This window comes from Epinephelus lanceolatus, chromosome 3 (assembly GCF_041903045.1).
Source record: "Epinephelus lanceolatus isolate andai-2023 chromosome 3, ASM4190304v1, whole genome shotgun sequence".
Classification (NCBI taxonomy): Eukaryota; Metazoa; Chordata; class Actinopteri; order Perciformes; family Serranidae; genus Epinephelus; species Epinephelus lanceolatus.
The window spans coordinates 8478667-8502305 of record NC_135736.1 but is presented as its reverse complement, the minus strand read 5'-3'; the positions used below and the strand labels follow the sequence as shown (position 1 = coordinate 8502305).

At 37.5% G+C, this 23639-nt stretch overlaps 2 protein-coding genes across 3 annotated transcripts; both read right to left on the bottom strand.

The window, feature by feature from the left end:
- Positions 1 to 2161: 2161 nt before the first annotated feature.
- On the bottom strand, positions 2162 to 13055 carry map9 (microtubule-associated protein 9). 2 transcript variants are annotated; one of them, XM_033623370.2, is made up of 13 exons: positions 11363 to 13055; positions 11137 to 11227; positions 8427 to 8954; positions 8161 to 8327; positions 6922 to 7030; positions 6766 to 6833; positions 6609 to 6670; positions 6354 to 6516; positions 5046 to 5132; positions 4788 to 4949; positions 4548 to 4693; positions 3468 to 3603; positions 2162 to 2947 (listed from the first exon to the last, which is right to left on the bottom strand). In XM_033623370.2, exons 1-13 carry the CDS (start codon positions 11426 to 11428, stop codon positions 2828 to 2830), a joined length of 1905 nt encoding a protein of 634 aa, XP_033479261.2. In that variant the 5' UTR covers positions 11429 to 13055; the 3' UTR covers positions 2162 to 2827. The 2 variants fall into 2 exon arrangements, with proteins under 2 accessions (XP_033479261.2, XP_078020491.1); XM_078164365.1 differs by having other exon boundaries at positions 8161 to 8321.
- A 156-nt stretch (positions 13056 to 13211) lies between these two features.
- On the bottom strand, positions 13212 to 22684 carry smim14 (small integral membrane protein 14). The gene is made up of 5 exons (XM_033624389.2): positions 22528 to 22684; positions 20355 to 20451; positions 19384 to 19432; positions 19112 to 19266; positions 13212 to 16183 (listed from the first exon to the last, which is right to left on the bottom strand). The coding sequence occupies exons 2-5, from the start codon at positions 20427 to 20429 to the stop codon at positions 16145 to 16147; spliced, it is 318 nt and encodes a 105-aa protein (XP_033480280.1). The 5' UTR covers positions 20430 to 20451; positions 22528 to 22684; the 3' UTR covers positions 13212 to 16144.
- Between the last annotated feature and the right edge of the window lie 955 nt (positions 22685 to 23639).

The following is a 23639-nucleotide window of genomic DNA, read 5'->3' as shown; positions in this document are numbered from 1 at the left end:
CAAAGGGATGACATGATGATTTGTTATCTCAGTAAAAAGTTTATATTTAGAATATAGCATTCATTCTGTTGCTTTGAATCTTTTATCCATGAGGGAATGCCTTTTCTTAGCCTATTTCCAAACATTTTTCAGCTTTAGTGCCCAGTTTAAATCATTTATTAGGAAACTACTCAAAAAGTAATCAAATGTGATGAGCCACATTATGCTGATGAGGTAATTAGAATATTTACTTTAGACTATTTATTATATTTTTTAACAGGGAAACTAGTAATGTGTGACCTATGTAGTGTAAAGAGTTAATTCCTAATCAAGTAAAGTGTTATACTGCATAAGTTGATTAAGAAACAAAAGCCACATAATCATTATATAACCATGTTTTATGTATAAGGGCCTATAAAACTGATTGAGATGCATCTATATGTGTTAAAACACTGTTATACATGTCAAAGTATTCACAGTACAGAGTTATGAGCTGATATTGTATCCATACTAAAAGAACACACATATAACCTATCATGTTTTGTATAATGATAACACACACATACACTCAAATGTTTGTATTACCTGATGCACATTAAAGGTTTATACTGCATGAGAGCACATGAAAGCACAAGGGGCTGCATAAAGAAAGTCCCTAAAATTCACGTTTTTTAAAAATAAAGTGAAAGCAAATCTGAAGCTAAGGTTTCCACCAATAGATTTGGATTAAAGTGGGATGGATTAGCAGAAAGAGGTGGAGACTCTACCCAGTCTCCACCAGCATAAAAGCAGACGTGCTGAGGAGCGGTTTTCAGTCCAGTTCCGGGGCTTGACTCGATGAGTTGTATGTGTTGAAGCTTGTGAACACATTAAACTCGATTGCATCGGACTCTGCCTGTCTCCAGTGTTTTCTTTGAGTATTACTTAGCTGAACCCAAGGTACCAGATCGACATCAGAGGACAACTGAGAAGCAACGTAGAGGACAAGGTCAGGAGCCTACAGGCCCAATTCCAGGCACCGATTTTTGCTTCTACACCTATTGCATTTTAAAAGAGACTTTCCCAACAATGCTGTTATAATATTTTATATATCATTTGATTAATTACTCATGCATGAATAAAAAAACGGGTTTTACCGTGAGAGTTGGAGAGGTGGAGCTGGTTTTTAATCTATTTGGTAACTGAGGACTGCAACTAATTATTTACATTATGAATTATTCCACTGATTATTTCTTGATTAACCCATTGCTTGGTTTGCAAAATCACAATTATTATATTATTATGATTATTTAAAAGAATACAATTATTGAAATGCTATAGAAAAGCAGCAAATCCTCATATTTATGAAGCTGGAACCATGAAATATTTTTGCATGAAAACCGACAAACTATTATCAAAATGGTGCCTTATGACCATATTAATAACATAGAGCTCTTATTCTCTGGTGCCTGCATACTTTTGGCCGTGTAGTATGTTCATCATTTAAAAAACAACAACACTATGCACTTTAAAGTCTAGAGGCATCTCCACTCTCACATTTTACACGAACATGATGACTACAAAGGGGTCTTTGAAGCTTCTTAAGTCCTGATCTCAAAGAAGGAACTGGAGCACACATATTCTTTAGATACATACGTCTTTTGTTTCAGTATGCATTGGCATACATAGTAGGATCTGAACATTTTCCCAGCTTTGTGGGAGAGTTTTTTATTGCATAATAGAGTAGGAGCAGTCCTAACAGCAGGCCATAAACTAATCCCTAACAGCACTCAGTCATTAAAACAATTAGATTTCACTGTGTCTCAGTTGTAAATCCAAATTGCAGTCAGTGCCCCCACCTCTGCATCTCTACCAGGACCCTCCAGTCTGCAATAGCTGACACATGTAAATATTAATTAATTTTATTTTTAATTCCTTCCTTACTATTACCACTATGCTGTTTTTTAAAAAAGATATGTATTACCTTTATTATTAATTTTTTTATTCCCCCTACACATCATCACACAAACATGCATGCAATACTTTGGGAAGATTTTCCCAAATTTAACTGCTGCTGCAAGATGTTTTTTTTTCCACCAATACATTAATAAAACAAAGCAAAATTAAGTAGTTTAAAGTTTTTAGTGTTGCCCTCGTTAATTTGTTGTGTTGATGCATCACTTAAAACATTAGAGACTTTTTTTCGATTTAATTTTTTTTTATTCTAAAGTAAATGTTTCGAAGATGGAAAAAAAATGCAAATATAATGAATAAAACATAAAACTGTGACATGCAAAAATGACCAGCATTTTAGATAAAAACAAACAAATTCACAAATTAAGTCATGTTTAACATAAAACAAGTGCTGAGCGTTAAACAGATCAGTTTCTAAAATTGTGTGATATTTTGGAGCCTCTTGTACTCTCATAGACAAAAACAAACTTTACGTGGACATCAACAACAGCTCAACAATTAACAGTAAAGTGAATCTGCATACCAATTATATTAACCATTTACATTAAAAAATTTTCTTATTGCTGCTTTACATTCAGAAGTATAACCTGGTCATAACAGCCCAGCACATTTATAAAAAGGGTTTTCTTATTGCAAGATTCCGTTGACATTGACACATAACCATGTCGCAGGAACACATTTTTCCAAATTTCTAAACATACTGCAACATTTCATCAAAAACATATAAACATATAAACTTGCAAGCTGCTGGCTGATACAAACCCTGACAAGAATATTAAAAACGTATCAGCTGCCATCAATGTTTGTAACACAACATACGGTAGAAAAAATAAAAACTTCAAATGTAACGTAGAACCCACCGATGTTATAAGGCTGGTTTGTTACATTTTAAATGTTATTTTCGAAATGGTATTGTTTTATTCGGAGGGCTCCACGGGGGAGGTGGACTGTCTCGGAGTATCGCTTGTATTCGTCTTTCATCTCTTTGTCTCTTCTGTTCCAAATCTTTTCGTACCTGTTAGTAAAAAAAACAAACAAAACAGAAATATTCCAGATGGCTTCAATACAAATATTTCTTTGAGCACTGGCTGACAGAGGTGCACCATCACAAGAGTTAAACCATGCAAATGTTTGGGCACCTCGGAAAAAAAAAACAAACAAAAAAAACTGCGAAAAGGACCTCCTTGATGGCCACTCATACTGCCACATTTTGCAATGACAACTACAAACCCATTAAACCTCCTATAAAGGCACTCTACAGTGCACCATTGCTGCCCCCAAAACACCCCAAGTGGGGCCCCTTTATGGCCACCATATGATGGCTGGATACTGTCAGTTAGGACAGGGCCTCAATTAGCTTCTTTGCCTGGGATCCCCAGACTCGAGGATCACCACTGCTGGCAGATCTCAGAAAACTGCCACCATAATGGAGGAAATCAACCCCAAAAGTGAGTGAGACCATTTGTTAAAAAACATATAAAGAGCCACCTCCTTTGATGCCATTCATCTCTGGTGCCAAAAGTAATTCAACTTACCAGCCAGTGTTCATACATCTCTAAAGCCATTTTATCTCTCTCTTCTTTCATGTAACGTTCCTCCTCTGCTTTATTTTTGATTTCTTTGCGCTGCATTGTGGCTTTTTCATGGAGGACATCTTTCTTCTTTTCATTCCTTAAACATTTTAAGAAAAAAAAAAAAACATAAGTAACAACATTTACGATGACAGTGAGAGGAAATGAAATGTGGCTAATCATCAAGCTTTGACTACCATCTAGTGGTTGATCGTAGTCACACCCAGATAGGTCTGAGTGTGACAGGACAGCAGTTAGGTGCGGTGATAAATTTAACTGCTAATCTATATAATGCCATTCGACTAGTCAACACTAAATTAATACACAAATAAAAATGCCAATGAAATCAAAAAAGAGAATGTGATTAATTGCTGTTCTGGTGCCTTAGTCTACGTCTGTGAGATAACCATGCCCCATTCTGTTGAAGATAGCAGATGGAAATTAAAAAGCTGTGAAATAATGTGGAATTATGAAATGAAAATCCCCACAATAAAAAGTAGTCCTTTGAAAAACATCCTTAAAACTATTTACTTATTTATATATCTATATGAATGCATTTATATATTTATATCTACATATATTTACTGCCTCATTCATTCATTTCAGGATGTATTTCATAGCCTCATTTACTTATTTCAGAGGCATAATTACTTCTGTATTCATTTATTTACTTATTCACAAGATAACTACAGGTACCAGACACTTAAGTTTAATGCTTGTTTGAGACCTCTTCAAGATATTTTTTAACCATGTTTAAGACTACTTTTAGGACAAATTATCTTTTTCTTAGGCAAGCATTGTAGGTAAAGGTTAGTATATATATGCGGTCCTGTGCAGAGGTAGGTTTTATATGGGAGGGTGAGTTAGGGTCGTCTGCATTTTGCCAACAGCTAAGTGCAAGTATAAAGTAAAAAGATAGTATGGCCTTCCTGTCTACTTTGTATCACTGGAGGTCAGTGCACAGTCAGAGGTAATGTTTCATCACCCTTTGAATAAATGAGAAAAATAAATAAATAGTAAATGTAAAACCTCATTTACACTCACCAGTCAGAAGTAGCAGATTTGCTGTCTCTCTTTCTTTCTTCCTCCTCTTCTTGTTTTCTAACCCGAAGTTTACGTTCAGCTTCTCTTTGCTTTCTTTGCTTTTCTTTGAGTAGATCATCACGTTCACGTTTCCATTTTTCAAACACCTGTAATGTTTAGAATATTACTGATCAGCATATCTTCCCACAGAAGTGCTTATTTTACCCCTCAGAATAATGCTAAATAAATGAATCAACATACCTGTTTAGCGGTTTGCCTTTTTTCTTCCTTCTCTTCAGCTGCTCTTTGCTCTTTTCTGATTGCATCTTGTTTTTCTTTGGCTTTTGCTTTGAGACTCTCTACTTTCTTTTCTTTCCAAGCCTCATATGATGCAACAGCGTCTTCCTTTTTGGCCTCTTCTTGCTGTTTGTTTTGTGAATGATGCACATATGTTAAAATTGTGTTTTTGAGTGTTCTATGAAAGTGCGGTACTTTCAATTTACAAAAGGGATTATTCACCTTTTTCTTTTTTTCTTTCAGCATTTCCTCTTTCTTCTTTAGCTGCATGTTCTCTCTTGACTTTTCCTTTTTCTTTTGAAGCCATTCCTGTCGGGAGAACATGTAAGTGGGCAGGGATTTTACTTGCATGAGAATAAATTGTAGAAATTGTATGCCCTCTACCGAAATGTGTGTACAAAACACACGCACATCTTTGCTGTCCAGGTGCTGAATAAAAAAAACCCCTCAGATTTCTGCCTCATGAGGACTGGCAACACTGCAAAACTCTCCCTTTAAATTTGTTGGTTATTACATTAGGACAAGTACAATGTTTCAAGCCCAAATTAGCTCTTTGGAATCCATTCCTCTGTATCTGATACCTGATAATAATGTAATAAAAATGTGAGGTAAACACTGGAACACAGAAATTATAAATGGAGCGTTTAATACTCTTAGAAATAAAGGTGATAACAAGAACCATATAGAGTTCTTAGGCTTGTCCCAGTAGGAGAACACCCTTCTTTAGTATATTGATGTCACCCAGAACCCACTCTGGGGGTTCTATCCAAAATCTTTCCACCTTCCAAGGGTGCTAACGAGAACCCATCCAGGGGCTTCTACCGAGAATCCATTTATATTCCTAGGGTTTTATCTAGAACCCACCCAAGAGGCTCTAAAAACAGTATTTGACTATATTAATCACAGACAGCGGTGTAGTGGTGATTTATTGGGCGAGTGTATTACTAGGTAAATGGGTAGGTTATGGAGGAGGAAGTGGGCATACTCTCATATATATTCCAGTGGCTATTTTGGCTGATAGGTGGGTATACTGTGAACAGCTAGGAAAAGTAGTGGGTTTACTGTGAATACCTTCCACCACACCACTGCCCATAGGTTCCCCTCCCACTAATCATGGCTTTAGTGAACAGGTTAGCCTAGGTCCAAGGTAACCACGTCCGACAGCCTTGGGCTTCATGAGACAAAGGGGTAAGAGGTTAGGTAAGACTAAGGGGCTATATGGTTCAGTGCAACTCACAAGAGTCATGGTTCATGATAATAATGTATTGAAATCTGAGCATAATGTAGAAACACAGAAATTACAAAGTGTTTAACACTCATCTTTTGATTAGTATATTCCACGTATCATGTACCTGTAATCAAATCATTATCAGCCTGTGTGTAAGATAGAGCTCCTCTAGATGGTGCTGAGGAGAACCACACTGCCTGCCTATAGTCATCACAATAAAACACAGAACACAGGAAAAACACTGTGGAGATTTCTAACAGCAGCGAAGTTTGCTGTCAACATGGGCTCATTTTCACACTGACCTGGTAAACGGCAGCTCTGAGTGAATCTGCTGCTTGAGGCTGAGACTCTTGTAGTGAGACTTTACGATCCAGAAGTTTGAGAGTTCCCAAATACTTTGATTCCACTTTCCTGGAGCACACGCTCTGAGGTCTCTGAGTGGTCTTAGAGACGGAACTTGACGTCCTAATTTAAATAATATGACAGTCAGTTAAATTACTACTCTGTTGTATCTGCATGGCTACAGAAGTATCTGTTATTACAGCGCGTTGACCAACCTGGTATCAAATGATTTTTCATGGACATCAGAGAGTTGATGTGAGTGATCTCTTGAGTCTACCTGAAATAAGACAGTGACACATTTACAGAGACTGTGAGTAATCAGAGCATAACTGACATGACACTTTCAGTCACACCTGATAATGAATGACTTACATTAGAGTCTTCAAATGATGTGGAGTACTTTCTCTCCTGCTCTTTACTGTCATCAGAAATGAAGCCATCTAAAACAATAATTGAAAATAAGTCAAGAGAATAAATGAACCAAATTTTAAAAATCAAGGTTATGGTGCTGAAGATGCAGATTATTACCTCTGGATCCAGAATCGACGGTGGATTTGGTGAAGAGTTGTGACTGGTCACTTTTACTCGAAGAGGATTTGCTGAGGCTGAATGAAACTGGGTGATCTCCTTCTGTCCACTACAGTGAAACAACATAACAAACACTTGATCCAGATGTTTCAATCTAAAGGGACAATTCATCCCAAAATCATTAATACATATTCTTCCTCTTACCTCTTGTGCTATTTATCAGTCTAGATTGTTTTGGGTTGAGTTGCAGAGTGTTGGCGATATCGGCCGTAGAGACGTCTGCCTTGGTTCCAATATACAATATATATTGTGCTGTTCAAAGCGCCAAAAATGCATTTGAAAAACTCAACAGCAGTGTCTCTTTCTAGAGATCATGACCCAGTTACAAAAGAAAATCCACAGACTTTGTTGTGAGCAGTTTCACAGAGAAATTTATCTATTTTCTTTTTGCCAAACTACACCCACCAACCGTATCAATGCACAGAAGGAAGTGTGCATCTACTCATTGACGGGAGGATTGTGACAGCGCAAGATGTAAACATAAAAGTCAGGGTAAAGTAAAATCAGAGATTCCTTTCTAAACATATCATACATGTTCGACAATACTTGTTGAGTTTAACAGTTAAACTGTTTTTCACCGTTTTTACATCCAGGATTTTTCGGGTGGGCGTGAAATCATGGCTCGATGATGCACTTTATATACCTCGTGATTTTGTTTTAGTCATTCAAATTTGGCTCTGTGGTTAGTGACATATTTTTCTGTAGTGTGACAAAGTCACATTACAAATTACACATATTAATTTGTGCTTTAGCTGAACTTTAATGGCGTCCTCCTCAGTTGGGCCGTGACGTTAACTAGCTCAGTGATACTAGATGAGATAGCAGTAGATGCTCGCTTCCTTCTACATGCTGATACGGCTGGTGGGTGTAGCTTGGTAGAAAGAAAACAGTTCCTATATAAAACAGCTCACAACAAGGTCTGTGGATTATTTTGAGTAATTGGGTCATGATGAGCACCACAGGCTGCGTGCCATCTAGTTCCATTATACTGGAGGGAAAGTAGACATCTCTACAGCTGATATCTTCAACACTCAGCCACTCACACCAAAACAAACTAGAATGATAATCAGCACTACAGGTAAGAAGTAAAAAACGTAGTTTTGATTTTGGGGTGAACTGTCCCTTTAAAATACTGACTATCCAAGCAATGAGACATGCATGTGGACTGCGGTTGCTTACAGCGATGTTGCTGGACGTGTCAGAGGAAAGGGGAATGGACATAGAGGAGGTCTGGGGCCTGCTGAGATCCTGAGATTCAGCATCTTCAGCTATCTTCTCTGCAGCGTGAAGGCTCAATCCAAGAGTCCTTTGCCTCGGTTTAGGCCTGGGTGGCTCCCTGTCTGTATCTGAACAATGAATTTGTGGAAATATAAATTCAAAATCTGCAGGCAAATAACATGTAATGTGCCCTTTGTGGCTTTATACATGAAGCAGTGTAAACAGACCTGCTGAGGACACGTGTTTGAGGTCAGTTGCTGATAACTGTGGAGTCTGGGATCTTTCTCCAGGAACAGAGTTGCTCTTCTCCTCGGGACCTGGAGTCTCCATCACACTGTTGTCAGACGGTAAGGGTAACGGCATGTCCATTAGAGTGTCACCTGATGTTTGATATGACAGAGATATACTTGAGCTCTCTCTTGTGATGTGAGGATCGTGGGACTCCCCATCACTGCTTTTAGATCGTATGATATCTTCGCTGGCATTTGTGGAGCGTTGTGATGAAAATGAGTCATTATAATTGTTGTGTTGACCGGTGGAAGAGTCGGGTGGATCGTCTTCACGTGACTCTGATGCTGTTGTGTCTTCTGAGGGAGAGCCGATTCTTTGGGATTTCAGAAATGAAACTCTCTTTGTCCTTCCATGTTTGCCTTCATCGTCTGAAATTTCAAAATCGTTGATTTTGGATTTACTCTTCCCAGACTTCAGTGCCCTGGCCTTCTTTTTTCTTGATTTGAGGAGTTCATTCAAAAAATCTGTGAAAAATAGAAAGTGACAAGTAAATGACAACATAACCGACCATTAAACTGCATCTATTTAAGTTGACAAAACACTCTAAATTCAAGGTCCACTTAGTTCCTAGATTTTTCTGGAGCCTTAAACTGCATCTTAGCATCCCTTCCTAAGAAGATGGTTGCTGGCCAACTGAGCAAACTCCATCTACTGAGAAAGACTGTGAGATGTGGTTGAAAACTACAGAAAAAGTAAGTAGAAAGTGAACAAGCAAGTATTTCCAACTTTCACACTGAATATGCATCTATCTAAGTCGAAGGTGAGGTGACAATAAAAAATGTTATCCAAACCCTGACAACAGCAAGAGGAAGTACAAAGTACAGCAACTGTGTTTGTTTTGGCCATACGGTCTGTTGTGTTGATGTTCTGCTGTTACTCCTGTTTCCATTCATCATTTTCTGCTGCAAAGCAGTTATAGAAATCCTTCATCATACTGACATTGGCGGGGGAGAATTGTGCAGCAGCGTATCCCAACTTTTCTGCCTGCTTTAACCCTACAGCACAGTAATCTCAAGTACGCTGTCATTTACATCACGTGACATTTTACAAATGTCTTCATTGGACTGTTTCAAAACTGATGTTATCTGACACTGCTAATTACACAGAATAGGATATTGTGACAATATCTTTTCACACAGAATAAAGTGGTGCTGAGGTTGACGACATTTTGGCTTAGTACCTTTTCAGTGAAAGTAACATTTGTACGACTATATACTTTAACTTCTCTGCTCTCTGGCTAACTAGATTTCACACACTCTACTCAAGCACTTTAGTCAAGTCGATCTAATTATTTAGCTCAGTAACAAAAATCACAAATCAAATTTGTGTCAAGAGGCTTTCCAAGTCTTAGGGCTGCTGTGAAACGATGCCTACTTGGGGCAAAAAAAGGTTTGTCTTGGGTGCGTCGGTACAATAAACAAACTAGAAAGGACAGCAGAGGAGATACCTCTCCTCTGTAACTGGGCTTAAAAGCCACGAAAAGGTCCACCAATTCAAGAATAGTATTTTTATTTAAGACATCTGTGCACAAAAAAGGTGCTCAAAGTGCAGAATAAGAAGATAAAGAGTGAGTGAAAAGAGCCGCAAAGGTTTCAGACTTTTTTTTGCACTTAGAGCACCTTTTTTGTGCACAGATATCTTAAATTAATACACAAATTTCGCACTGATCTCAGCCTGTGTACATTCAAGAGGCTTACCAAATCCTAATTATTTTATTTATTTATCTATTTAAAAAAAAAAGATGAACTACTTGACAGACCCTTCGCAACTGCATTTGAGTACCCTTGGTGGAGAATCACTGCTGTAAAAAAACTGCCACTTTAGAGAGATTTTTTTTGAAAACCTCTTCACAGTTTCTTCAATTTGTTGAATGCATTTTGCTGTGAATCACAATTACATGCATACAAATATGAAGTAACTCACACAAAGTGGAGTGAAAGGAAGGGAATATTGCTGCATAGAAATCAACTACCATTAGAAACAAATAAAGGTGACAGACTACAATTACAAAGTAAACAAAAGCGAGGACTACCTGCAGTGGTAGAGGAAGCACTCTGATCTTTAACTTTAGAAAAAACAGCAATACTACAGTGTAAAAATACTCTGTTAGAAGTAACAGTCCTGCATTTCAAATCTAACTCAAGTAAAAGAATAAAAGTATTGGCATCACAAATATACTTAAAATACCAAAAGTTAAAGTACTTATCCTGCAGAATGGCCTATTCCATAATAATATATATTGTATTGCTGGATTACAGTAAGTCATGCATTAATGCGTACATCACATTCATGTTACAGCTGTAAAGGTGGGGCTAGTTATGATTACATTATACAGTATATTGTGGGATAGCTCAACCTATAATACATCATAATTTATTAGTTTTTATTAATATATTTTGTATCATTCATTTTAAAGTTCAAAGTACCTAAAACTGTCAAATAAATGTAGCCTGGTGGAGTAAAAAGTACAAAAGGCTTCCCAAATGTAGCGGAGTATTCGTGTAAAGTAGCAGAAAATAAAAATAGTCAAGTAAAATACAAGTACCTCAAAACTGAGTAAATGTCCTGAGTTACTTTCCTCCTCTGCCGAATCACTCACACAAGCCTTTTTAATTATTAAGTTATTTTTATGTTCTGTCATCTTACCATCTTCATCTTCATTGAAGTCATCAGAGTACGAGTACTGGTCTGGTTTTGTTTTGCTCGCCCTGGCGGAGACGGCAGCCTGAAGTTCATCCTACAAAGACATAATGTCATGTTAACATGACTCTTCATAACTACATACCTTCATACTTCAGAAGGCTGTCGATTTAACTAATCCACTCCTTTGTCGTTTGTTGGGCATTCAGACTGCACACAGTAAAGCTTTTACCTGAAATGTTGTTCTTCTCGATGTTTTGGGGCTTTTTGTGTACGCCAGGAACTGCTGATTTGTCATTCTGAAAACTATCAACACTTTCCTCTGACCGCGTTCACCGAGATTAGCATGCTAGCTGGCGTTACTAGTTCACTGTGGTAAAAAGCTACTAAGCTTCCTGTGCAGACGTTATAGCTACATTAGCATTATGCTAAGTTTAACTGGCACATGACTGTTGTCTGATTCAATACATACCATACAGCTATTCATAAATGATACAATCTAAAGGCAAACTGACAAAGCTAACGTGGGCTAACTGAATTGTTGATGGTAACCCTGGGATACGTAGAGGGCAGTTCCGTTTCAACACTGCGCATGCTCAGAAAATTACTCAACCCAAAGCTCCGACACTGAAAAGGTTCCGAATAAGATAAAAACACAAATATGTAATACGGATTATAAAGATGCATTTTGCTGACTAGCACGCCAGAATGCAAGCCATATTGATTTGCAATTAAAATTTATGACTTTTTTCTCATCTCTTTGTATGTAATGTGACCCAACATTAATATAAACAGGACAAAAACTTCCTCTAAAATCCCATATGAAAAGGTGAGTCATTAGGTCACATTCATATAAGTTAAAAAAAAAAAAAATCAGGAATTTTCCACAAAAATATAAATAAGAAATAGGAAAGGCACTAAAATCCCACATGAAGAGGTGAACACTGTGTCCAGTGTAGTGATACATTTTGGTATTACATTCGAGTCACTGGGTCATATTAAATTAAAATGGTTTAAGAAAATCATGAATTTTTCATAAAAATATTCATGTAAAATAGAAAAAGCACTAAAATCCCATATGAAGAGATGTGTTCTGTGTGTCAAGTGTGGTGAAACTTTTGAATTACATTTGAGTCACTAGGTCACTATAGAGAAAGTTTGCTTATTACGTCTCATTAGAGTGCCATACAAAAGTAACCTATATTTCCTGCCAGATGGGTGATATTTTAGAGCAACAATGACATTTTATTATTCAACATTTTTTGGAACAGTTAATTGATAATACTGAGATGAGTAAATTTTTTTTTAACTCTAATTATTATTGAAGACAGGCATCTAAAAAATATCTGCCAAAGCTCCAGATAGAGCAGAGCTGCAAAAACACCATCACAGTCATACAGTATAATACACCAATGTGTTAAACAGAAGTTTTCAGGTCTCCTACTTTAGTACTACAATTTAAAAGAAACTGAAGTGCAAGCAAAATTTCTGCATTCAAATTTTTTGTTTAAGTATTAAATTATCTGCATCAATTAGCAATACACACTCAAAACGCATCAAACTGAAGTCCTAATTTAATTTTTAATCTGTGGTTTATCTTTATATATTGCATTAATGGTTTGCTACAGTGCAGTCACATCTAAGCAGCATTTTAATGTTATGGTTGGTCAAAGGGTAGTTTCATGAGTAACAAAGCATCATGTTTTTTAAGATCATCACAGGTTTTGTATTTAAAACCGTAATCTGCTCAGTAACAATTAACTATAGCTGTCTGGTAAATGTTGGAGGGGAGAAAAAGTACATTTCTTTAAAAAGTAGAGTTGGTATGCCACAGCTTAAAATGGAAAAAATCAAAGTACAAGTAAGCAAATGTTTTAGCTAAATCCCACATGGTTATGTACTTATAATGCTTTGTTGTGATTATGGACTGATAAAATACACACAGCTGCAGGTGTTTGCAAGCTTATGTCAAATATTAAAAGCCAGAAAATAATATTTTTCATTAACGACACAACAGATTAAGTGTATCTGCCGTGGTGAATGCAGAAACATAAAAGGTTATAGTAAAAACAGCCGGGCAATAAGACTGAATTCTTTTTATTTTTTTGTTTTGTTATAGGAAAAGTGCATAGTTGAAGCCCTTTTTCTCTTCGACAGAAACAGTGTAAATCAAGGTCTCTGTGGTACCAAATCTTCCACTTGTCCATCTCAACAACCTAGTGTGGCTTCTCCCTTAATTTTATACAACTGCTTATGGTTGACTTAACATTTTCCCTCCTTGTATTTGCTCTGTGCCATCTCCCAAGCAAGTATAGAAAGATGTAAAGACAGTTTTAGATCACGTTTGCAGATATGGCTATTAAGAGCTAACCACTGGAGATTGGTGAGATGAACTCAGATCATATCCAAGGTCTGAACTCTTACACCATGTATTCAAGAAAAACACTTCAAATTTAAGACTAATCAATGTAACTTGTGATATCACAGGTGCCCTAGAACATAATCCAAGGCCCACACACACTTTCATGTCCATGTTACCATGACAGGGGCATGACAAAGATACAGTCAGTGACTAGAAAAACAGGAAACCCTCTATGTATGTATCACAATCCAATACCCAACAACAGACATATTAAAAAAGATATCACCTATTATGATGTGATATTATGATTTTTCTTAAGATTGTATCAAAAAGGGTTGATTTTCTCCTGTAGTATTGAGGCTGTAGTTTGTGGTGCTGTTGTACTGTGTTCTAAATATCCATCCACATTTATACACATGGTTATGGAACACCACAACATTCACCACTACATTGTTGTGCATTCAAGGTTTCTATTTTTCTCTTCACTAATTATAATTCAACCTTTGATCCAGCTGACAAACCTTCTATAAAAGTAGTTAGATGTAGAAGTCATCACTTATTTAGCAAGAAAATAACCCTAATGAGAAAACGTGACAGAAAACTTTGTCGTCTTATCTCAAAGTAAAAATGAGCTCAAATATTGCTTTTCTTTCACAAGAAGTTGTTCTCTAAATTGAGACCAGAAATTTAAATTCACATTGGCACTGTTTGAAAATGCAGTTTAAGCTGCTCCTTTCCTTTGACGTATTTTCACACAAAAGTTGTGAAGTAGAAACTTCGGATTGCTCCCATTAATCACAGACTGCTGCGATTCTCAGCGAGAAAAGAAATGACGGCTGAATCAGAACAACACACCTTCATAAGGAAACGACATATCACAACAAAAGTGCTGATAAAATATGATTATCTGCTACTATTATGTCAGGTTTTTACCTTTTAACCACAAAACAATTACAGTACATGGTATCATCTCGATATGATTAAAATGCTTGTGCTGAGTATATTGTTTCACAATGACCACATTTAACAAACCCCATCTTTACACCGGTTTCCAGTTCATTTTGGCTATGTGAACTTTGTCTGAAACGTGACCAATTAACGGTCATACCTTAATCCTTTTAAACAGATGGGTCACTACTGTAAGAATCACTTCTACTACAGTGACCAAACAAACAGTCACTTAAAGGGACAGACATGTTCTTAGAAATATAGATCATATAACAGACCGGACTATTTGCTGGAGTATGTATAAGATTGAAGCCTGGATGTAAACACAGAAGATGATTTCACTGCATTAAAATCAATATGCCATGTTATCGTAATCCTAATAGAGTGCTGCAGGATTGAGTGCAAAAACCCAGTAATGAGTATGTTAGCACTCCCAGTTCTCTTGTCTTCATGTCAGTGAGTTTTCTGGATGTGTTTTTGGTTAGATGCCTAAAATAAGGTCGGTGGTTGACACAAGCTTTAGGGACGTTCACGGTTTGTTCTACAACGTAAAATCCATCAGTGGATACCCCACTCATAAATGTTGAAGCTTTTACATTCCTTAAAAAGGCAGTTGCTAACAAGTGGCCAAATAAGACCGAACACAACTGTACAGCCTCGTTGCAGTGGCGGAGTTGAAGTCATGTGACTATAGTGTAGTTCGTTTGTAGCCTAACTTTAGCTTTTTACTTCTGGCGATTGCATTTACGATTTAATCCAAAATCAAACAGGAACATCCCATTGGACTTTTGACAAAGGAACAAGGGAGATGTTAACCTCAGTGTTGGCCTACAAATAAATGTCATCTCTGCAGCACTCCATTCAGAATTTATTCTTTTTCATATAAACTCAGTACATTGAATTGAATCATTCTGCTGGTTTAAATATGCTATTAAAACATTATGTGATATGACATCATTACTGGCACTGTTTAGAGTTGTGACTTTAAAGTAGAAAGAGAGGAATGTTTAAACCGTCACCCTAGGTCACTCAGCAAGCACTCAAACAAGAAGAAGCCCTCCCGTCTCCACCAAAACATGATATGACACATTCCTTCATTTTGAGTTCACGTCTGAGTCTCTGCACATTAATCAGTACCAGAGCTGTGAACAGGGATTGACCCAGAACAATGCCAAGCCTTCTGATTAAAGACTTGGTCAATACTACATAGAGCCCAGCTGAAATATCAACATGCCAATATTGATGGACAATATTATCAGTCAAAATTGGTTTATATATGTCTGCAGATATAAAAAACAATATTTTTTGTAATTATTGCTCTTAATTTAAGTTTTATGAGTGTGTAAATGTGTTTTATGTATTCTTATTCAATTTCCCAAGACATTTCCAAAGTTTTTTTCATTGTCAAATATCCTGCCTATGCCTTTGTTGCCCAAATGCTTTATTTTTATTTCAAAAAAAAAAAAAAAAAAAGATTTTTCACAACTTTGGAATATATCTGTATTGGCCTCATTAATTCAGTATCAGCTGGACTCTAGTAACAGAAATCAAAGACAGATCTACCCCAAAACACAATGGCATTAAAATAGGAGAAAAGCAAAAGATATCTGAATGACGGGGAGATGGTGCTGTCCTGGTCACAGTCACTAGCTAACTGTGCAGCTCCAGTCAGAGCGGGTGGGTGAGTGCTGGTACTCTCCACTGTTAGTCAACAGGTGGTGCTGGAGGCTCTCTTCCATCGCTCTGCGAACCAAGACAAGGGAATATTAAGTCCATGCAATAGAAAAGAGTTCAAAGTGTTGATGGTGCTATCCTGAAACCAATACTGTGATAATATTATTACTAGGTGAGCTTAAAATTTGGACTAAATGTATACAAGAAATCAGCAAATGTTTATCTGGTTGTGTACACCAAGAGGCTGAGTCACTGTTAAAATACAGCTCTGTTTCACATCACAGAATAAACATTTAGTCTCTGGTTCCTGATTTTGGGAGATATGTGCTCATCTTTACAAATATTGACCTAACAACTCAAACACAGCAACTGCATGAATGACTTCTGCATTTGGGTAACTTTTGCTTCCTGTAACTTGAGTAGCACAGAGAAAAACTGCCTTGTGGTTGTATGCTCCCACCAACCAGTCCAGTAGCAGTTAGCGGGTATTTAATAAAAGGTATTATGTGTATTTTTGGCAAAACAGAAGTTAACACTATATTGACATGTATGACTCCAGTGAATTATTTCCAGTAAGAAACACGCCATCTTCACCTGAAGACTATTTCTTCAGAGGACTGTTAGAGATGGTGCAAGGCAATCACCGAAAACTCATTATCAGCAAAACCAATGAACTTGTGGTGGACTACCAGAGGAACAGATCAGAGACAGCTGTAGCCATGACAGTACACAATGCTTCTAACATAGATGTTGCTGCAAAGAAGCTACAAATTCTGAAACATGGATGCTTCCCACGCATCTTCAACCCGGCAGCGCAGAAGGTCTATATAATCGGCACAGCTTCAAGATCACCCAAGATTAGTGTCATCAATTGAGTATTTGACCAAATGTCTCCCCTTCTGTTCTTGAATTATGACGTTAAAAATGTCCAGAAGCGCGTTCTTTAAGAAATGTCTATCCACACATGACATTATAGAAAATTCCTGTCAAAATGAAAAATGCAATTGAAGCTCTATCAAAAGCATGCCAAACCAACGGCTATATAACCGTAACTCTAAAGCCACGCAGAACAGACGACAATGATGTTGGCTAATCAGAAGCCTGAAACAAAGCTATTACCGTAGGGCTACCTGGAGCAGTGACCTCTGTAGCTCATTCCGACACATCTGTTTCTCAATATAGTGAAAGAGTAACTGTACATTTATGTGTGAACATGTTAAAAAAAACCCTGTTAGCAGGTTAGAGGTCTTCACCCTGGAAGCAATTTTGCAAAACATCTTTTTTCATTGACTTAAAACGCCTAGACGCATAGAAAAGGCTACATTTTCAGTTATACTTGCGTGCGTGTGGACAAGGCCTATAACAAAATGAAACAAAACAATAATGTTGACACAATAATATAGCAACCTTTCTCTGCTCAGGACAGCTGACATTTTAAGTGCACCAAGAGAATTTCTGAAATTTAACTTGAATCACTGGACTTTTTTATGGAAGACATTCTGGGATCTTTAAGTACAAGTAGAAATGATAGTCACAATCCATTTAGCTGCTTCAGTTTCACAGTGCTGGTATTGTTAATGCTGTCTCACTGTTATGACTTACAAAACACTTGAGGTTTTCCTGCTATGACGTCAAAATGTCCTCTGTAAAAGGGGCTGTCAAAGAATAAAATAAGACGACACAACAGCAATAACATTAACTAAAAACTAAATTAATCAAATGGTATTTGTGGTAGTGATCTTACATTCAGCCCATTAAAATATATGACACATAAAATACACAATATAATAATAAAATAAATGATCAGGAATCTTTCATTAACAAAGATACCAGCAATGTGTGGCACACAGCCCTTAGTCATATACTTTTATGAGCAGAGTGTGTGGTCACAAAGTATGTGAGGTACATGCTGTGTGCAAAGGGTTTCATTCTTTTATAACAGTAACTATGAGTAATTTTTCTATGTATTTCTCAGTTTTTCATCTTTAAAAACAAGGCAGTAAATAGTTGTCACTTTAAAAGAGATAGCCTGATAACTAGCATGAGACAAATGAAGTACCAACCTGAGCTAATGACATTTCTTATTTTCTTTGGTTTCTTTGGTCATTTTCTCAATCCAGGGTTATAGTTTTCATCAAGTGGTGATGGTTTTTTATCATTTTTATTTTGGTTAATCACCATTCATGTAAACTTGGTCTGATTTAGTATCTTAGAAGGTATACTGTGCAAGATTTTCCTAAAAACCAATGTAAATGGACTTGCATTTGTATAGCCCCTTTCTAGTCATCCGACCCTTCAAAGCGCTTTTTACACTACGAGGCACATTCAGCCATTCACACACTGGTAGCGGTGCCACCTGCTAATCAGTTTTTAACACACTCACACACTGATGGTAGCACCATCAGGGGCAGTTTGGGGTTCAGTATCTTGCTCAAGGATACTTCGACATGCAGACTGGAGGAGCCGGGAATCAAAGTGCTGATCTTCTGATTGGTGGATGACCCACCCTACCTCTGAGCCACAGCCAATGTATAGACTCATACAGAAGTAAACCCTCTCAGTCATCACTTAGGAACCACTCTCAGTGTGTGGCGGTGTATTTAAATGACCTCAGGTGAGGTCAGGTATTTAAAGAAAAAAAAAAAAAAGGTAGCAACCAGGTGCCAGACCATAAACAGCAGGTATCCAAAAGACAAAGACCAAAGAACATGCATAGAAAGCTCAGCAAAACACCACACAAGGGTGAATTTGGGGTCAACTGATAAGGAATGGCTGATTCATTAACCTTAACTGGGTAATTATCTACATGACATCTTTTTATTTCACTGCAAAAACCTAAATAAGGTGAAAGCTGGCTAGAGGGAGATCGCTGCTGAGTAGAAGGTTCTGGTAAGCCATATGGTACTTTGAGGTAAATTGTCATGATAAACAAAAGGCAGAGCAGTACTGAACCTATATTTTAAAACACCAATGTTATGTAGTGTGATCTATACTGACATTGTGGGGTCCAGATGGTTTTCCTGTGGGACGGTTACCCCTGAGACTGGATGGGCGCAACAGGAACAGGAGCAGAGCCAGCACCGCCCATCCCATCAGAATCATGGGGAGGGTCAGCTCACCTCCTCCGCCGACTGGCCCAGTGGGACCTGGCACTGAAACAAAACACATCTTTGCACTTCATACATGTAATCTACACTAATGTTTCTGATTCAAGAACATGATATGACACATTATGAAAATTAAACGAGGTCTAATATGGTCATACATACATTCCTGAGGGCAGTCTGTGTCTGTGCAGTAGGATTGAGATTGCCTGAGCTGAAAGAGAAATTTCAGAAGGGACATGGTAGATTGAATAAAAGAGAAGAGAAGGAAAAATAATGTTATAATTCTTCATGTTATGACTTTGATGCCCTGGCAATGGCTTATTTTAGTGTGGTTTGCACTGCCCCCATTTAGGGAGAGAAGAAAAAAGTGGTATATAAACACTGCTAATAAAACTGACATTATCCTTATGAGTACCTTGTTACATTAAGCCAACGAACAAGTGAGCCACACATTAATATTACCAACAGCACATAATCACAAGAGGATGGCATGAAACAACCATCTGAGATCCGCCCGCCTCCTAAAATATACTGCAGAAATCTGACTGACAAATGCTGTGTAAAGTCTTTAGTTATTTAGACAACACCCTCTCCTGCTGCAAGCGAATCAGAAACCCCCAGGGCGGTTTAAAAACTGAGCCAACTGCAGCTCGCCACGCAAGTTACACCTGTGCACAAAAAGCCAATGAGGTCACCTGGAAACTGACACAGCCTGATTATAAGCTGTTTCCATTCTTTACAGTAATTAAAATATTTTTTCAATGCACTGTCCATTAAGAAGAACTGGAGAATATTTACAAGCACAATGCGAACCTGACAGCACACAGTGCAACGGAGTGAAATGTCTCAGCCAGGCAGAACTGATTGGCTCTCAAGATAAACACTGAGCAGGAACCAGGATATGTTGGCTCAGTGTCAGCAGGCGGCTTTTTATTTCCTTCTTGTCAGCTGAGACTTTCATTTACTTGCTAGTTGTCTCTAATATTAATCTCTTTGCTCCCCTCTCTGGACGTCGCCAGAGGTATTTTCACTTCACACTGCACACTTGGAACATTTGACCTTCCCTACATCTCAACTCTGTCATCATTCTGCCACTGAGGATGTCGTGAAAACCACTTTGTTCCATGACTTACCAGATTGATGAGGCGTCTCATAGCGTACTCATGGGTGCAGATGCACTCACAAGGGTCGAAGCCCCCCTCTGCCATTTCTCACCAGACTGTGTCCACCCTGGACACGACCAAAAGTACTGTAAGCAACTAGGCAGCCATGAACTAGTGAGAGAAACCTAATGCTCCCTCTTGTCAGTGCTGTGCTCTATTGTTGTTTCACAGACACACAGATTAGAGGGAGGAGACTGCCCATTTAAGGACAGTCAGCAGCACACTCTGTGACTTTATCATTTTGCTGTATGTAATCTAGGTTTTTGTAAGAGCTGTCACAGTTTTGTCTATAATTATGTATATATTTTTGGCAGGACATACCATATGCTGCCAGTCAAGTTTTTGAATACTATATGTTAAAGTATTTTTGCACTGCAGCGATGTATCTTTATTGTTACCACCTATAAAAACTGAACAGCAAAGCTAAATAAAATTGAACTAAGAAATGTTTGAGACTTTATCTTATTGAAAATAAACTCTAATTAGACCTTTTCTGGCAACATACTCAATACTTGACATGAGTAGATTCTGTTGCCGCCCATGAAAAATCTAAACTGGGTTACCTTTAGGATGTACTTGTTTTTAATATAACGCCAATTAGGACTCCCATATATGCAAAAATATAGCTGACTGGTTAACATCATCCACCTATCATCACAGGAGACTGATGTCAGCTTAAGATGGGGTGAAAGCAAACAATTGTTAGTCCACAGAATAAAGGCAGGCTTGCAGAAGTTTTAAACTAAAACAAATGGCCTGGTATACTGATGGAAAACATACAGATGATGTTAGCATTTGTTGCAGGACAAATATGCGGTCAAATGTACAGAAGTCTGCTACAGGTGCCTGATAAAAGTTATCCCTGTCTACACCAGTATACCAGATACTGGATATTTGAGGCTGATAATATTGATATTTGATTGACTGAATTCCCATATATTTTCTTTGGTCATCTTTTTTACATTAACATGGTGCACAAACATTTCTTTTTTAAAATTTTTCATTAATAGTGCATTAGTAAATTTTAAAGTTAAACGATAAATTCTGTTACAAACTATTTAATGTATGGAGATGGTTTATGCACTTGTCTCTTTTTGACTTGTCTTTTCAACAGTTGTGTTTAACAGTAACAGTTTGGCACCTTATGTTGTCTTCTGCACATCATGTTAACTGCTTCATGCACCACTGGCACCAGGGGAAACTACAATTCATTCATATTATGTACTTGTACATGGATCAGTTGACAATGAAGCTCTTACGTTTTTAATATACAGTATAGATCTGTACCACAATAAAGTAAAAAGTCAAACATTTTTTAATGCAGTGGTTCTCAACCTTTCTTCATGTCTAGGACTCTTACATTGATACAAACTAGGGGTCAGATCCCCATTTGATAAGATTTCACTTCAGTAGCCTCCATCTGAAAAGAAATTGGTTGTTGGATGTGATTAAGACCAAAACTCTATAGCTGTCAACTTCAGTTGATGAGATCACTGAGGCGGAAGTTTGAAAATGATCAGAAAAGTCACTGTGATGACTCTTACTCGCCTTGGACTCACTTCTATAGTGAATGAATGGTGAAATAATAGTTCATAATATTCCCTAATTTCCTGAGGACCACCTAGAACCCCCTCAAGGACCCCGGTTGAGAGCCACTGTTCTGATTGACTTTTGAGGCTATGTATTTCTTCAGTATATCAATATGCACAGTGAAGTAAGGATCCATCTACTGCACCACAACATGCTAAAACAAAAAACTGTTGAAAAACAAGTGACTGCCACAGAATGCTAACTTTACGGTGACTAACGCTGCAAGATTTTGACCGAGTCAAAACACGTTACATTTTCCATGGGTGTCTGCCTGCATATTTCTGCAGTGACGAACAAACGACAAGGCCAGTTTATATCGACCCTGCTGAAACACATTCAAGGACAGCTACCATTACTCTTTACTAACCAACAAGTGAGTTTTACAATCACGTATTATTGCTCTCGAACAGATTTAGCTCACGTTAGATTAGCTCATTGCTAACCTAGCCAACCCTGAGAAAACTCACGGTGTTGTCGTTTTTCCTCCAACGTTAATAGTGAATATATGATTAGAGACAGATGTGACGGCAAACGACATCGAAACATGACTTACTTGATATTTGCAGATGTTGAGAAAGCGTTACGAGTCTTTGAGAAACGGCCCGGGCTGCACGGCAGCAGCACAGAAACCATTAAACTGCAGACATGTCAACCTAACGTCTGTGTTTTGTTTGGTGCACGTGAGCCAACCAGCGATTCTTCACGACAGACATCCGGGAACTGGGGCGGTAGACTAATAAGGGGCGTTTAAAACGCCTCTCATTGGTTCAGAAATCTGATGGACGGGCAATTGAACCAATCATAGCCAGTAACGACTGTAACGTCTGGATAGTAAACAAACAAGTCTGGCTCCATATCATCATACAGAGGCAAACGACGAGCTCCAACATCTGCACAGTTGTGTAACCAAATACACTGAGGTGGAGTGTAACACAAATACTCTACGTTTAAGGACAATACCGCAACAATATACTCGAGCATTTAAATTGTACGTTACTTCCTGCTTCTACTCCAAAACATTGCAGAAGAATCAGATTAAGAACAAGGTGTATTGCCAAGTAGCCTTGGTTTTCACTTACAAGGTATTTGCCTACGTGTTTGATGAAATAAAGGCAAGATACTGCAAAGGACAGGAAAAACAGAAAATAGAGAAACAGAAAAAATACAATACAAATATTAAAAAGATATTCTACAATAAAACATACTTTAACAACTATGTACAATAAAACAGTTTTAGTATGAGAAAGCTTTACATTATTGTGCAGAATGTGCAAATTCAGAAATCTGCAGAGGGAAATTTACTTTTACTTCATTACAAATATCTGACAACTGCACTTAAAAATGCAGTGATCAGTTTATAAAATATAATGCATTGATCCCACCAGTATTAACAGTAGCCTTGCCTGTACCAGATACTACTTAAATAATTGAAATACATAGTAATCCAACAATTATAATAATCCAACAATGTAATATATAAAATTATAACACTGAGTGGGCCCATTTTGCTGCATAATGATTTATCTATTTTTATTTGGATTTTGGTAAGATCTTAAATGCAGGGCATTACTGATTTTTTCATTGTAGTATTGCTTTTTTAAACCTAAATTAAATATCTGAATAGGCTACTTCTTCCACCACTTCCAAATATATTAAAATACAATA

Bases quoted from the DNA above. Each gene is read 5' to 3' on its own strand.
- map9 (XM_033623370.2), bottom strand. From the start codon at position 11,428: ATGACAAATCAGCAGTTCCTGGCGTACACAAAAAGCCCCAAAACATCG. The intron at 4,694-4,787 runs GTATGTTGATTC...TAAACATTACAG, and splicing joins AAAGGCAAACCGCTAAACAG to GTGTTTGAAAAATGGAAACG. The intron at 2,948-3,467 runs GTAAGTTGAATT...TTTTACTAACAG, and splicing joins AGATGTATGAACACTGGCTG to GTACGAAAAGATTTGGAACA.
- smim14 (XM_033624389.2), bottom strand. From the start codon at position 20,429: ATGGCAGAGGGGGGCTTCGACCCTTGTGAGTGCATCTGCACCCATGAG. The intron at 19,433-20,354 runs GTAAGTCATGGA...TTTCTCTTTCAG, and splicing joins TGAGACGCCTCATCAATCTG to CTCAGGCAATCTCAATCCTA. The intron at 19,267-19,383 runs GTATGTATGACC...GTTTTGTTTCAG, and splicing joins CACAGACTGCCCTCAGGAAT to TGCCAGGTCCCACTGGGCCA.